The sequence below is a fragment of the Styela clava genome, chromosome 5, assembly GCF_964204865.1.
Source record: "Styela clava chromosome 5, kaStyClav1.hap1.2, whole genome shotgun sequence".
Classification (NCBI taxonomy): Eukaryota; Metazoa; Chordata; class Ascidiacea; order Stolidobranchia; family Styelidae; genus Styela; species Styela clava.
In genome coordinates this window covers 17,174,045-17,188,297 of record NC_135254.1, presented here as the reverse complement: position 1 = coordinate 17,188,297, position 14,253 = coordinate 17,174,045, and the positions used below count along the sequence as shown (strand labels likewise).

The following is a 14,253-nucleotide window of genomic DNA, read 5'->3' as shown; positions in this document are numbered from 1 at the left end:
TGTTTAAAAATATACAGGGCATTTCAGACTGCGTGATTTATCGAGATTCGGTGTAGATATAGTCTAGCTAGTATGCAAGCACTGCAAGACTGTAGTACATCAGATAAAATGCATTGTAAGAACATGTTCTGAGGGCAACACCAGGCAGGAATTCATCACTGTTGCCTAGAAACAAAGCCAATACCCCCTCCACCTATTGGCCATGGATATGGTCTTGATGATGGTGTTCTGCGGTTACATTGATGGGTCTACTTCCAGCTCCCAAATCAGTTCCTGAGTTGGCAAACTGCAAGCGGTAGAAGAATAGGAGTCAAAATAATTTATGCGCGTGTGCCAAAACAACTTAAATTGCAGAGAATTTTATTGTTGTATCGACTGCAAAAACCCCATTACACTTGTAAAGGAAAAGTTGATTCTCGAGAATGAGGATTTTGTAAGCAATTCAGAGGAAAGTGAATTAAATATTGAAGTTAATTTAATAAATATAGTTTATTAGTTTTTTCTCGGACATATGTTAGTGTCGAAAGTCCTGTTTCTATAAATAATATTGCCTTTGTTTCAAATACACAACCACATAAACTGAAAAAAGACTAATTGTAATATTTCCATTCACTATGTTATGTACATACTGTATCCATTTTATTTTCTTGACTTTTCCGTGTAAATTTCTCAATGAGAAATAACCGATTTAAGCGGGTTTTTGTGCTCACGATGTTAATTTGTGACTTCATTGCATAAAAATAAATACGTTTGAAAGCTTCTATAAAATAAATGCAACTTCTTGTGCTTTTGTTTGTTGTAAACTGCTTGTCTCAGGAAGTCTGATTTTGATCAGACGAAACGTTACAGAAATAAATTTGTATTAGTGTGCAGCAGGACTTTTGAATTGCATAGTTCATATTAGGGTTAGTTCGGATACCAATATTTTTTACTATCCGGATAACGGATATATATCCGGGTATTCTGTATTTTATTTAATCGAGTAACCGGATAGTTACTGCTAATTTTAGAGAATACATTTCACAAGATTTTTGCGGTGAATTGACCGAAAACCAGCACACAGTTCTATAGTATAGTATTTTTTGTTCTGTTTTTTTTTGTTTGTGATTTCTTGCACGACGAAATATTGAAAAACTTTGTACATATATACTGTAATAGCGTACATGTAAATGAAATCATGAACACACAAAATCATGCATTTCGAGCATTTTATTTCGGTGAGAAGTGCCCAGGAAAAATATAATACAGAGGGGACAAAGTCCGTGACTTTTTAATGACAAGGAAAAATGATGATATTGAAAAAGACGTACTAGTCAGAAATTCCTTCTAAATTGAAAAATTCACCTTATTAAAATGTCACTTTAAATATTCTCACGTTTGTACCAATTAGGCCACAACTCAAAATCTAATTCGAATACCTTTTACTAAATTAACAGAGCCAAAACAATGCTGCACCAGTTTTTGAACAACTTTACTAGAACAACTAGGTGAGTAAATGAAAAAAACATGACACGATACAAAGTCTGTCAAATTATACTTTGCTGAAATATTATAGACAATCCTGCAAACAAATTATTTTGGGAAAGTTCCATGAAAACTACAAATGTAATAACAGCCCTCCTTTTTAAAATTTTCGAAAAGTCACTAATGAAGGCGCTCGAATTTTGTTAGCCTTGCCGATTGTTTTCTTCCGCGTCGCGTGATTATTTGGGGAATTAACATCGGCATTATGCCAATTTTAATTTGATAGGAAGTTACATCCCGTGAAAAGTTACCCTTGTTGCAAATTCAGTAAATACGATTATTACGAAATTTTAGCGATTCAACAGCGCCTAGAATGGCGTTTTGGTTTATCTATCATTGGCTCATAAATCAAGAGTCGTGATAATTTTGTTACCATTTACTGCCAGTCAAAAACGTGTGTTTCAGATTCACTCTTTTAACGATAGATAGATACGACGATAGATAACGTACTACGGCGATTTCAGTTCCGGGCGAAAAAAAACAGTTTTCGGCTTTATACAGCGACGAGACCGCACCCCACTTTTCTCCCAAATATGTTGATATATTAATATCTGCATTTATTGTACTAAAAAAATTGTACTCACTGGAATTGCAATAATAGCTCAAATTTGATAAATTTGCAAGGTCTCAAAAATGCGAATTGAAACTGGATTTATTTGTGCAGATCACCACGTATTTTCATATCTAGAGTAGAAGTGCTTTTATTTGAGCGTAAGTCGACGCAATCGCGAGATACGTAGAACTCAGTTATCATGGAAAGACATTTTAAAATGCTGGAATCGGTCACAAATTGAATAATTTACGCAATAGAAAAATTATTATCAACTGAAAAAGTAGGCGGTATTATCAGCGAGTGTCATGATCGCAGCGACATCTTCTCAAATCGTCGCAAAGTACCTATTTATTATATATATAAGTATATTTTACATATTTATTTTGAACTACGCGACGTAAAAAAAAATCGAGCGGTATGTAATAGTGAAGTTCACTCCAGCATTCCACGGATGGCTTAAATATAGGCAGTGTGAATAAAAATTGGTCTTATATGCACCGGGAGATGTCAGTCGCCACTCAACAAAAATATAGAAATCACTAATGCACATATGCATTATTTATTCTGCTCTGTTATTCGGTTAACTGTCACAATAATATCCGGATATCAGATAGCAAAATAACTCTCGTTTAACCGGTTATCTGGATAATCCAACCCTAGTTAGTATGCTGTGTTGTTGTAAACCTGTGGTTATTGATTTTCTCGGAATCCCTTTATATTAAATTTTGCATCAGGATTTTGACCGATGTACTTGTGTTTTTGTACTCACGATGTTGATTTGTGATGGCTTCTATAAAATGCATGCAACTTTTCATGCTGTGTCGTTGTAAACCTATGGTTATTGATGTTCGGGGAATACCCTTAATCCAACTGCATCAGGAGTTTTGAAGCATGTTTTACAGAAAATGTGCAGCCTTCGAAAGGGAACAATCTGTAATGCGTTCAGTATGTTCATTTTCATATAACACTAAAGAATTTGTTTAGTTCCCCACATGCACATATTATCTGGGCTTACTTGGTTAATACCCGCAAAAGTCCGACATCAAGGTTACGAATACAATACGTGAGCTACAGTCACAAGCGCAAACGGTTATAACGCGAATAAATGTCTTACATAGCAGATTACAATTTATTCTAAGAGTTGATATTATCAGATTTGGTATAATCTTGACATTTTTCAATCATTAGGTCCGTGGCGCACAGTTCATGAACCAATGTACAATACCGTTACATTCGGCTTGGCCATGCATCCGCAACAATCGTGAACAATACTTCGATTGGCGCGTTTTGCCACACTGCGAAGCATTGGCATCAATTTGGAATTGGGTTATTCGCCTAACCTGCTCTCAGGCATTGCAAAGACGACATAACCTGTTGGTTGTTTGTACATCGATATGACCGCTAGCAGAATGCTAAAGTTAGTAACGAGTACCAGCGTACGAGAATACGCATCTCATCGCAATATGGAAGCACGTCGACAAATACAAAGGTAGGCAGGCCTATAGACCAATTAAAATGGCAAGTGCAGTTTAGATTGACCTAAGGCAGTTTGGGCCAGTCTAAACGTGGTTATATCAATATCGTCTTGGCAACCGCACATGTCCTAGCACAAGGGTGTGGCCTCCGGACTGTTTTTTGCGGCCCGCTCAATAAATTTTGTAAGCAAACTTTTTAAATTTTTACTATGTTATATAGGCTTAAGTATTTTTCGTGATTTTGGTGTGATTATTTCTACTAGCTCTCTACATCCAAATGCCAGTTCTTATTATCACGTATGTGTCAAGTCTTACGCCCTGCTGGCTCCTGGACTCGTTCTTTTATGTTTGTATTTTTGTTTATCTTATGTTTGTGTTAAATAAAATTTCGGAAATATCGTTACTGCGTATCCGTCAATAATTCTGATAAAATTGACTTAATGGCAATTCTACATATTCAAATTAGTATATATTTTCGCCCAGAAGTCTTTGTGATGTTTCTTCAATAAATACTTGTACTGATGTTTCAAATATTACGAAACAGCCCACTAAAACTTGATGTTCCCGCAACATTGGCGCTCATTTAAACATTGAGACAATATCATAGCCATTGAATATAAATAAATAAAAAAAGCCATGACTCAAATATAAGACTCAATTTTGAGGTCTTTGTTCGTTAGTGAAAACTGTGTGCAGATTCTCTCTCATGTGGTCGTCAGAATCCCACAAGTGCGTTTTGTAATAATTGATTTTTTGATTCAGCGGCCCGCGAGAGTCATGTCCACGCCCCGTGTTACTAGATATTCGAATAGTACTTAAACTGCTATTCTATTATTCGACTTAATATTCGAACATTTTGCCAGCACTAATCAGTAACCAGTAAACGAGAATATTGGTCGAAGACTGAAGACTTATCGATCGAAAGTTAGGGGATCTCCCAAACAGAAACTGCGGTTTCGATTCATCCGCTCTTACTCAGCGACACCCTGTGTCCATCACTAATTAATTGATAACTCGCTAGTTATACGATATAATTCATCCAGAATCAATAGGCTCCTGGTCTGAGATATGATGAATGCACATGCAAAAGCAGAGCAGATTCAACCTCGCTTTCGTGAGATATCGCGTGTATCAAACAGACAAATATCTATCAACATACCTACCGATCAAGAGCGATAGGTAATAAATATTAACTTGATTTATTTTATGTTAATAATCTTGCTATTTATGTGTTATGTAAATTCTAACAAAATCAGGACTTGGATAATATTAAAGTTTGGTACAAACGTTTGCGGCCCGCATCGAATTTCGTCATGTGAAAGTGGCCCGCGAGACGAAAAAGATTGGGCAGGCCCGTGACCTAACAGCTTTGCAGCGCGGGTGTACTACACACGGAATAACCAATAAAGTCCGAACACATCACATATGCTTAACGAGGTAGTCAGAGAACAAATAAATTTCAGGCCGTAATATTGTATTTTCATGCGATTCTGGCTGAACGTGTAAGACAAAAGCAAATAGACAACAAAACTGCAATCGCGATTAAATGTGGCAACGACGACAGTTAACATGGTGCCGTGTGGCAGACCAGAAGGTATCAAAGTGGAAATATTTCCTGTTGACTGCTGTGTCGATGAAGCAATACCCATAGACTGCGATCTACGTGGAGCATCCTGGGAAGCCTAACGAACCAATAATGATTAACATAGGTCCAAGAGCAACCGGCGCTATTTCTTTTGCGGCTCTTTTTCTTCGTGAAAAAGAACATTTTTTGTTGATGCTGTAGATACCGCACTGCACTGTCGAAAGATAAAAATCTATTAGAATTATCTTTTTGTCGCAGCAAGTGCTTTTTGTAAAATGATGTATAAATCCCATGTACAAGAGTCACAAAATTTAAACGATTCAGTTGATCTACCTCAATGTTTTATCACATGACTTCAACTGCAAAATGACTAACAACAACAGCCAACATAATGGAGGTGTATTTTATTCAAAATATAATTTAAACTCTCTTATTTCAATACCCATTCAAACAGAAATATACAGGTTTAAGGAGGCGCTCATTAAATTATTTCTGTAGGCACAATTTATTCTGTATACTTCTAAAAACAATATTATTTCTGGTTCATTGAGATGGCTCTAAGGTACAAAGACAAAATAACGTTGGTCACTGGCGGAAGTAAGGGGATTGGCAAGGGAATCGTCACAGTCTTTGGTAAGATACATACATACTTCACGGTTTATGCGTGGTCAAATTCAATAAGACGTGGTGAAACTTTGAATGGGGATGGACATGTTTATTTCTTTTATATATATATAATATAAGTTAAATGAAGTTAAATGTCGCACAATTAACAATTAAACGATGAATGTAAGCAATGTTATAAACATTCTTTTTTCGGTGCCAAGAAGATTTATATTTGGTTTGAAAATGACTCTGGCGTAAATTTATTTATTGATACACTAACTTTTAGTTGAATTGTGAATATTCTCAATTAGTTTTTATATTCGGCTATTAAAAAAAAAGAAATATAATTGTAAATAAATGAATATTATCACAAAGTCAGTTTATATTAAGTGCAACAAGGCGCCAAAGTTTGCTTTTGCGCCCGAGATGAAGATGTTGGATTAAAACTAGAAAATGAATTAAAGGGGAAATATCCCGGATCTTCCTTTTTTGTAAAATGTGACGTCGCTAAAGAAGAAGACATTGTGGTATGTATGATTGTTTTATCCAACTAGATAATAATATATCATAATAATTTTTAGGCTGTTGATGGGCGCTAAATGCTTCCAGTTACTTTTTGTGCCGGTTTTCATTGGCTGCTCATCTACTTCATCTTGACTGGCCCAGCCTGAGAGCATTTACAGCCCAAACTTACTGCGACCAAGCGTTACTGAATTAGCAATCGTTACAATGTTTCATTGTGTGGTGAAGTTTTCTTCTAAGATTAATATCGCATTGTCTTTCATTCCAGCTTCCGTATTGCCATATATCACTTAGAATGCATGCATGAATTGCTCATTTCACATTACATAATATTTGTTGTTTTATTCCCGGTATTCAGAAAGTTGTTAACGCTACTGTGGCTAAGTTCGGAGAAATTAATTGCCTTGTGAATAATGCGGGAAGACATCCACCTGATCAAAAGATTGACGATATTTCAGCAGCTGAATTACGAAGTTTGTACGACACGAATGTTGTCAGTTACTTCCTATTTGCCAAAGTAAGTCACGCATTAGAAAGATTTACCGGGCCATAGTTCTGGTTCGTTGCATCTCCAGAAATAGGAGTTGGTGTGAGCAGGTGTCTATTAGATTGATTTCTATCGAAACTGATTGATAATATTCTTCAAGTGCAATAAACATACACGCTGGTTATATAAAGTACCCATTTTTGCAAGAAGTTAACAATATTGATATCAACTATATTTCTCTAATAATCGTCAATCACGCGAAGACAGCCGGTATTATGCATGGACGCGGATGTTAGTGTCTCAATTAGGCGTTGTCAATTGCTAATAACTTTGTATATCAATTAACCACAATAACGTCACGTATGGAGTGCATTTGCTGTTCCCCTTTTCACTGTAGCATTGTATTTCACTTTATTTAGGTTGTCTTGGGTTGCCATTTAGGAATAAAACTAGCTGACATGGTCCTGGCATGATGAGGGCGTGTATATATAATTGTGCTTCAAATCACTGCAAATATGTGATAATCTAAGCTCAAATATTTTATGTTTTCTGATGCCCGTTCACACGCGACCTAACCTAATACATCAGGGGTCGGCAACCTTTTGGCACTCGCGGGCCAAAATTCAAGGCTGCAATTACTGGCGGGCCGGACATATTTTGGCGATGACGCACAACCTGAACTCAAAGCTGGTACACATACTATGTTGAAGGTTGTGCGCCACGTTTGTACACATACTTCAGGAGCAGCCATATTTTTTTAAGAAAGTTATAAACCGAATGGGTTGTTTATTAATCACATTTTTTACACAGATCAGAAATTGAAATTTTAGATTGTAAATAGCGAGCTCTGTGACGACTCGTGAACTCAATTCGCCGTACAGGCAAACAAATTAGAAAGAATATTTAATGTGACACTTGTTGTTGCATTACGCTTGATAGCTTTTCGACGTCAGGTGACACACTGGATGAAACCAATATCAGAACATTTTCTAAATGGGCATCACTAATACTAGTTCTCCGCCTGTTCTTTGTAATGTACATTTTTGAAAATAATTGTTCGCACGCATATGTGCTTCCAAACATCGATGTGAATTTTTTCGCGTGGTTTATCAAATTTGGATAGATATTTCCCTCGAGAAGATACTTTTTATAAAAATCAACCAGTGACACATCTCTCGAATAAAAAATGGATTTAATTTCCTCATTGCATTGCATCTCAAGAAGCTCCATTTGAATATTTTCTGCAACTGTTTCTACGTTGACATCAAACGGAGTACTAAACAGCCTGAATTCGTTTTCAAGAGAACGAAAGTCAGCAAAGCGGGAGGAAAAATCGCTTCGTAACTCCCGTATTACAGAAACAAACTCAAAGTTGCTTGTGGGGTTTCTTTCTTTAAGTGTGTTAAAGTGAGCGTAATTTGCTTTTTCCAGTTGGCTCTCCCAGAGGCATAACTTCCTTTCGAATGCGAGTATATGTCTCCACATCTGATGTACGAGCTGATTTTTCCCCTGGAGCTGCAAATTCAATTTGTTTAGATGGGACGTTAAATCAACTAGAAATGCCAGTTCAGAGAGCCATTTTGGATCGCGAAATTCAGGAAAATTCCTATTTTTGCTTTCAAGGAATGACGCTATTTCATTCCTCAGTATATACACTCTCTCTAGCATTGTACCCCGACTAAGCCAGCGAACGTCGCAGAAGTAAAGTAAATCGCCGTATTCGTTTTCTGCATCTGAAAGCAACTGACGAAACTGGCGATGGTTCAAGCCTTGAGATAACACAATGTTGACAGCTTTCACTACTGTATCCATAACACCCTTCAAACTCAAAGCTTTGGCGCACAGGGCTTCTTGGTGAATCAGACAGTGTATTTTGACGCTGTCGTTATCAATTCCGAGGTCACTTATGTGTTTTTGAAGTAGAGCTGAGACGCCTCGATTCTTACCTGTCATTGCCGGGGCTCCATCGGTGGTTATTGATACCATCTTTGATAGATCAAGGTCCATGTCTCCAATGCATAGCAGCAATGCGCTCAGAATGTCAGCACCTGTTGTAGTTCCCTTCATGGGAACTAGTTGGACAAACTCCTCAACAACGTCAAAAGCTTCACTTACTCCACGCACGAAAACTGAAAGCTGAGCGGTGTCTGCCGCATCTGTACTCTCGTCAATTGCAATTGAGAAGAATTGTAAGTTATTGATGATATCCCTTTGACGACGCTTCACATCCCTTGACATTTCTTCTATTCGCCGAGTCACGGTTCTAGCAGAAAGGCTGATATTTGAGAATAACTTTTCCTTATCAGGACATACAATACCAACGACGGTCATCAAGCATTCTTTCACAAATTCACCATCTACAAAGGGTTTCATGTGTTCTGCAATTAATTTAGCCACCTCGTAACTAGCAACAATATTTTGTTCGGTTTCGTTGTGTTGTTTGTGGAAGAAAGAACTTTGCTTTTCTAAACTGTCTTTTAACTGTTTAATCTTGTCCTTCCTCCTTTGGCTATCTAGTTCTGAAAATTTGGGATGCTTTGTCACATAGTGGCGTCTAATGTTACATTCCTTATTGACAGCTATAGATGCGTAGCAAATCAAGCAGGTAGGTTTGCCCAAGTGTTCTACAAAGAAATACTTTGTCGTCCACGTGCTATTGAACCCTCTTCCCTCAGCATCAACTTTCCTGCGCTTTGTTGCCATTCGCCTAATTATAATTATATTGCTGGCTCAATAAACCTGTTCACTAAATTACTAGGTTATATTAAAAATTAGTCCACTTCACAATAAATTCTGTTACATAAACAAAACAGCTATGCTCCAATATCCTCTTCTAAGCGAGATATTTTATCACCAATTCCCCGAGAATCATATGAGGCAACTTACCGGTATCGGGATATTGTCACAGCTTTTCCAGGTCCTGTGACAATGATCTATTCTTCATAATTCAGTTTTAATGTGAATTGAAATACCAAGTGATCTGAGTCACCTCTATATTTCCAGATCAAGTACCACAGCCTACCATTACCCATAAAATCATTTCCATAAATCATCTGCGTTAACTTACCAGTCCGGTTACGGTACAAGGACTGTCATGCTTTTCCAGGCCCCGTGGCGATTACACATTCATTTTATTAAATTTTAACATGAATTTGAAATGCGAACTGATCCGAGTCATTTCTGTATCACCTGTTCAGGCCCCACAGTCTAACGTTCCCCATAAAAACTTTTGCCCACTTTCGCTAATCACGAGATACACCGACGTTCGCTGAGCACGAAATCGGCAGATAACGAGATACACCGACGTTCGCTGAGCACGAAATCGGCAGATACGCGTTCGCGGAAACGCCACAAGGCAGCAAATTTTGGAGACGAGTCGTAGCACACAAAAAACGAATCCCATAGAGCTCACAGAAATAATTGAAATGAATAAAATACCGTTTAATTAATGAAGACCACATAATAACAAAACGATCCATAGCTCCGTGTCTAATAATCTGCTCCTCGAGGGTAGATTATTAAATTAAATGGTGAAAATTCACCCTTTTGCAAAATTCACAAATTCGTCGTTTTGTCTCTAAATTTTGGTGAAGCGTCGCGGGCCGGATTGCGTTTATCCGCGGGCCGGATCCGGCCCGCGGGCCGTAGGTTGCCGACCCCTGTAATACATTATTAAATAGTCCTCGGAAGTGTGTGTGGTGGCATCATGCGCATCAAATTAAATATTTGCTTGTTTAACGCAGACAATTACCTCAGTATATTTACAAAAATTGTGAATTAACCGCATACCTGTCGAACCCTATTGTTGGTGATGATTCATCGTCTTAAACAATGCTGTTTATGCTGCCCAATGTTTATTTCGAATGCTCGTCCTTATCTATCCGTTGACCTATCTATTGACTACTTGATAAGGCTCATCTCAGCATATTATTGGATTACTGCAACGATAGGTGACGATGCAACTTATAGACTGTGATTTCAAATTCACATTTTTACACAAAGACTTCAAACATAGCGTAAAGTGCAAATTTCATAGCTATTTTCAAGATATCTCCACCTACCGTAGATACCTTTACAGAACTTACAACTGTGATAACATAGCACAAACTGCATAATATAATGATACGGCAATTATTTGAGTTAGCAAGCATGATTCTGGTTCTCTTTTTGTCAAATTCAGCCCCATGGCCAGGCCAAATACGTAGCTATATATTAAATTCTTGATGAAGTAAAACCCAATTCTATAACTGAAATTTTCTTTATACTTATCCATATACAGTATGCATTGCCAAGTCTTCGGAAAACTAAAGGCAACATCATAAATTTATCAAGTTTAGTAGGAAGTATGGGACAACCTAACGCTGTTCCATATGTATCAACAAAGGTAAGTAGTAGTTGTATACATTTACGTTTTTGATGATGCCTTCGTTGTTTGAGCATTAGACTGACAGGCTGCATCTCATTATTCGATGGGGACAATTATACTCGAATCAATCGTATTTTACTTACAATATCGCATTGCACGATTGTTTTAATATTTTTTTGCTGAGCAACAATCAGATTGCGGATACTTATTTTCAGGTATATAGCCATAATTCCGTTCTTATTTAATAGCCGACTTTTAGTTTGCTCTTAGGAACAAATAATATCAGCAGTGTCCGTTCTCGTAAAAATTCATAAAGTGTAGACTGTAGAGTGTAGACTAACAAAATAAAACTGTAATATTATACCTGAGGTCTTTTTTGTTTTTTCTTTTGTTCAAATTAATTTTTTATTTTGTCTGAAATGGTCTTTAGTTTGGAACTGCCAAGATATTTTTCATGATCTACGAGTAAGACTAATTTATAACATAAATGTTCCATTTGGTTAAACTCAGATTTTTTTGAATTTTTGTGACAATCTTTTGGTTCAAGATTTGCAAAAATATTTATGGCACTTTCACCGTGGATTATTTTGTCCCCCAAGCACGAACGCTAACTTTCTGATTTGTATTGGAAGATTGATTCATTCCAGGGCGCCATCATAGCCATGACAAAGGCAATGGCTATTGACGAGGCAGTCTACGGTGTACGAGTCAACTGTATAAGTCCAGGAAGTGTTTGGACACCTATGTGGTCAAAACTGGCGAACGACGCAATAGATACATATCAAACGACCCTAGATGGCGCTGAAGCACAGGTAAACAGAGTGTGTCACATCACAGGCCTTTGAATTTCAGCGGCGCAGACAAAAATTCTGATTTTATTTGGGGATTTTTTTGTAATTTTTAAAAAAATCCGTGTAAAATTTTACTACCAAGTTTGATGTTTCCATGAGGCACTTGACGACGGATTTGACAAGTGCTCGCCAGATCGAAATATTTCTTCGTTGAGAGAGAGTAATATAATTATAAATTTTGTTACTATTTATGTAACAATGATATTCTTATACGCATTTCTAGAACTATCCGCATCTTCGAAGTACACATCAGCATTTTTTTACTCGATTTAGTTTTGGTCATGCATTCTTCTTCTACTTATATCTTTTTATATATAGATTGGTACTCGCGGATCAGTGACAATGCATGTTTAGAAATATTTCAATATGAAACTGATCTTGTGTTATTTAGCTGATGGGAAGATTTGGTTCTCTGGAAGAATCTGGGAGTCTCGCTCTATATATTGCAGCGGAAGCAACATTCACTACAGGAGTTGATTTCCTACTGACTGGTGGTGCAGAATTAAATTATGGCCGCAAAACAAGAGTCCAAGCTCAGATGCCAAGCACTTGATAACCTACTGTACCAAAACAACTGATTGATCAAATATTCGTATTTTAAAGATCTTAAGATGTATATGTTACTGCTTTCTTCCTGCTAATAACTAGGCTAGAGTCTTCGGAAAGACCGATGCGAATCACTTATAATTGAATGTAAATTATGTATGCATGATGCAATTCATCAAGCTCAAAACACTCTAGCGGTGGCAACAATATTATACGTTAAATAAAAGTTAACTTCAATTCACTATTATATCATGATGTGTTTTATTTTGTATACCAATGTATATGTGTATGACTTTATATATACATATAAAAGACATTTGAAAAATTATGAGTATGAGGAATCGTATTTCAACATTCTACCGCTATAAAGATAAGTGTTTTACATGACTATTTGCTCAAATCAGGGACATGAACACGAACTCAAAAGTATAGAAAAATCACCCGTAAAGAAAGTCGCAAGGGTCACTAAAATACCAGGAAACAATCGACGACTTTAGCAAAATGCACGCGGTATTGGCGACTATAGTGGGACAAGTGGAACACGTGGGATAAGTGGAACACGGGGGGCAAGTGTGGGATACGTGGTACAAGTTAGACACGGGGTACAATTGGGACACGTAGGGCAAGTGTGGGACAAGGGACATACGTGGGACACGACATTTTGGAGACACCGCAAAAATCACCTGGATGTATTGTGACTTTTACCGTTCATGAAATTTATCTCGGAAAAAAATGAAATATATATTGGATCTTTCGATTGGCCACGAAGTACTTTTGAAAACCCATTTTCTTGCAAAACAGTTCACTTTGCATATTTACAGATAGTCTGTTTGTACCGCCATCACTTTAGTTTAGTTTGACCTAAACCTGAGATTAAATATATATAGTAAGACACAACTAATAAATCTTCATATCTTTTACTCGTTCGTAATATACTCATTCACATACTGATCCTTTATTTATTTATTTTTTTAGCTGTTGTATTATTTAAACATACGACAGTAGTGATACATAAATTGCCTAAATTATAAATAGAAGCGCGTAAGTTGGGTTTTCAATAGATCTTTTTGAGATAGACCTTTTTGTTAGCTTCAAAAATCGGATTTGTTGAAATTCATTTTGTGCTTGGAGACTTTCCCAGATTTTAAGGTCATGCTTATTTGAGTAGTTTTACATTAAACGAGTTTTTCCATTCTTGACTTCTAAGAGTCTTGCTTTATATTGTATAGACTCTCCCAAAATATATTTTTCAAAAATGATTGTTTGGAGAAAATGCTCGTTTTTTTATATTTAGAAAATCATAGTCAATTAGAGTTTTCAGTGATGATTCTTTGTTATCTTTCAAATGTAGAAATGATGGTACTCTCGTAGTTTGTGCACCAGGTTAGCGTTAGGTCATCATTTTATTCAGATTTTTATTATTTTAGTTCCATTACGAGTTCTATGACTGTCTGTTTTGACCAAGTGAATCTAATTTTAATTATTATTATATTGAATATTATCATTCAAAAAGATACAAATTGTCATTCAAGAATCGAACCTTGGATTGAGCAGAACAAGACGTTTTCTAGTCGACAAGTATTGTTGCATTGTTATGACAACTGGGAACTATTTCCAATTGTATTAGAATGAATTAATTTATGAATAAAAATATTCAAAAAAATGAAAATATATAGGCCTATATAATAAATATTGAACTAAAACTCAAAAATGAATTGAAAACTCTGCGACAATACCT

At 36.5% G+C, this 14,253-nt stretch overlaps 2 protein-coding genes across 2 annotated transcripts; one reads left to right on the top strand and one right to left on the bottom strand.

Moving 5' to 3' along the window:
* Positions 1-5,626: 5,626 nt before the first annotated feature.
* Positions 5,627-12,842, top strand: LOC120345021 (L-fucose dehydrogenase-like). Its single transcript, XM_039414390.2, has 6 exons — positions 5,627-5,770; positions 6,134-6,270; positions 6,624-6,782; positions 11,032-11,136; positions 11,766-11,930; positions 12,361-12,842. The coding sequence occupies exons 1-6, from the start codon at positions 5,689-5,691 to the stop codon at positions 12,520-12,522; spliced, it is 810 nt and encodes a 269-aa protein (XP_039270324.2). The 5' UTR covers positions 5,627-5,688; the 3' UTR covers positions 12,523-12,842.
* Positions 8,155-10,181, bottom strand: LOC144422801 (general transcription factor II-I repeat domain-containing protein 2A-like). The gene is made up of 3 exons (XM_078112640.1): positions 9,635-10,181; positions 8,426-9,459; positions 8,155-8,267 (listed from the first exon to the last, which is right to left on the bottom strand). The coding sequence occupies exons 2-3, from the start codon at positions 9,453-9,455 to the stop codon at positions 8,155-8,157; spliced, it is 1,143 nt and encodes a 380-aa protein (XP_077968766.1). The 5' UTR covers positions 9,456-9,459; positions 9,635-10,181.
* Positions 12,843-14,253: the final 1,411 nt, after the last annotated feature.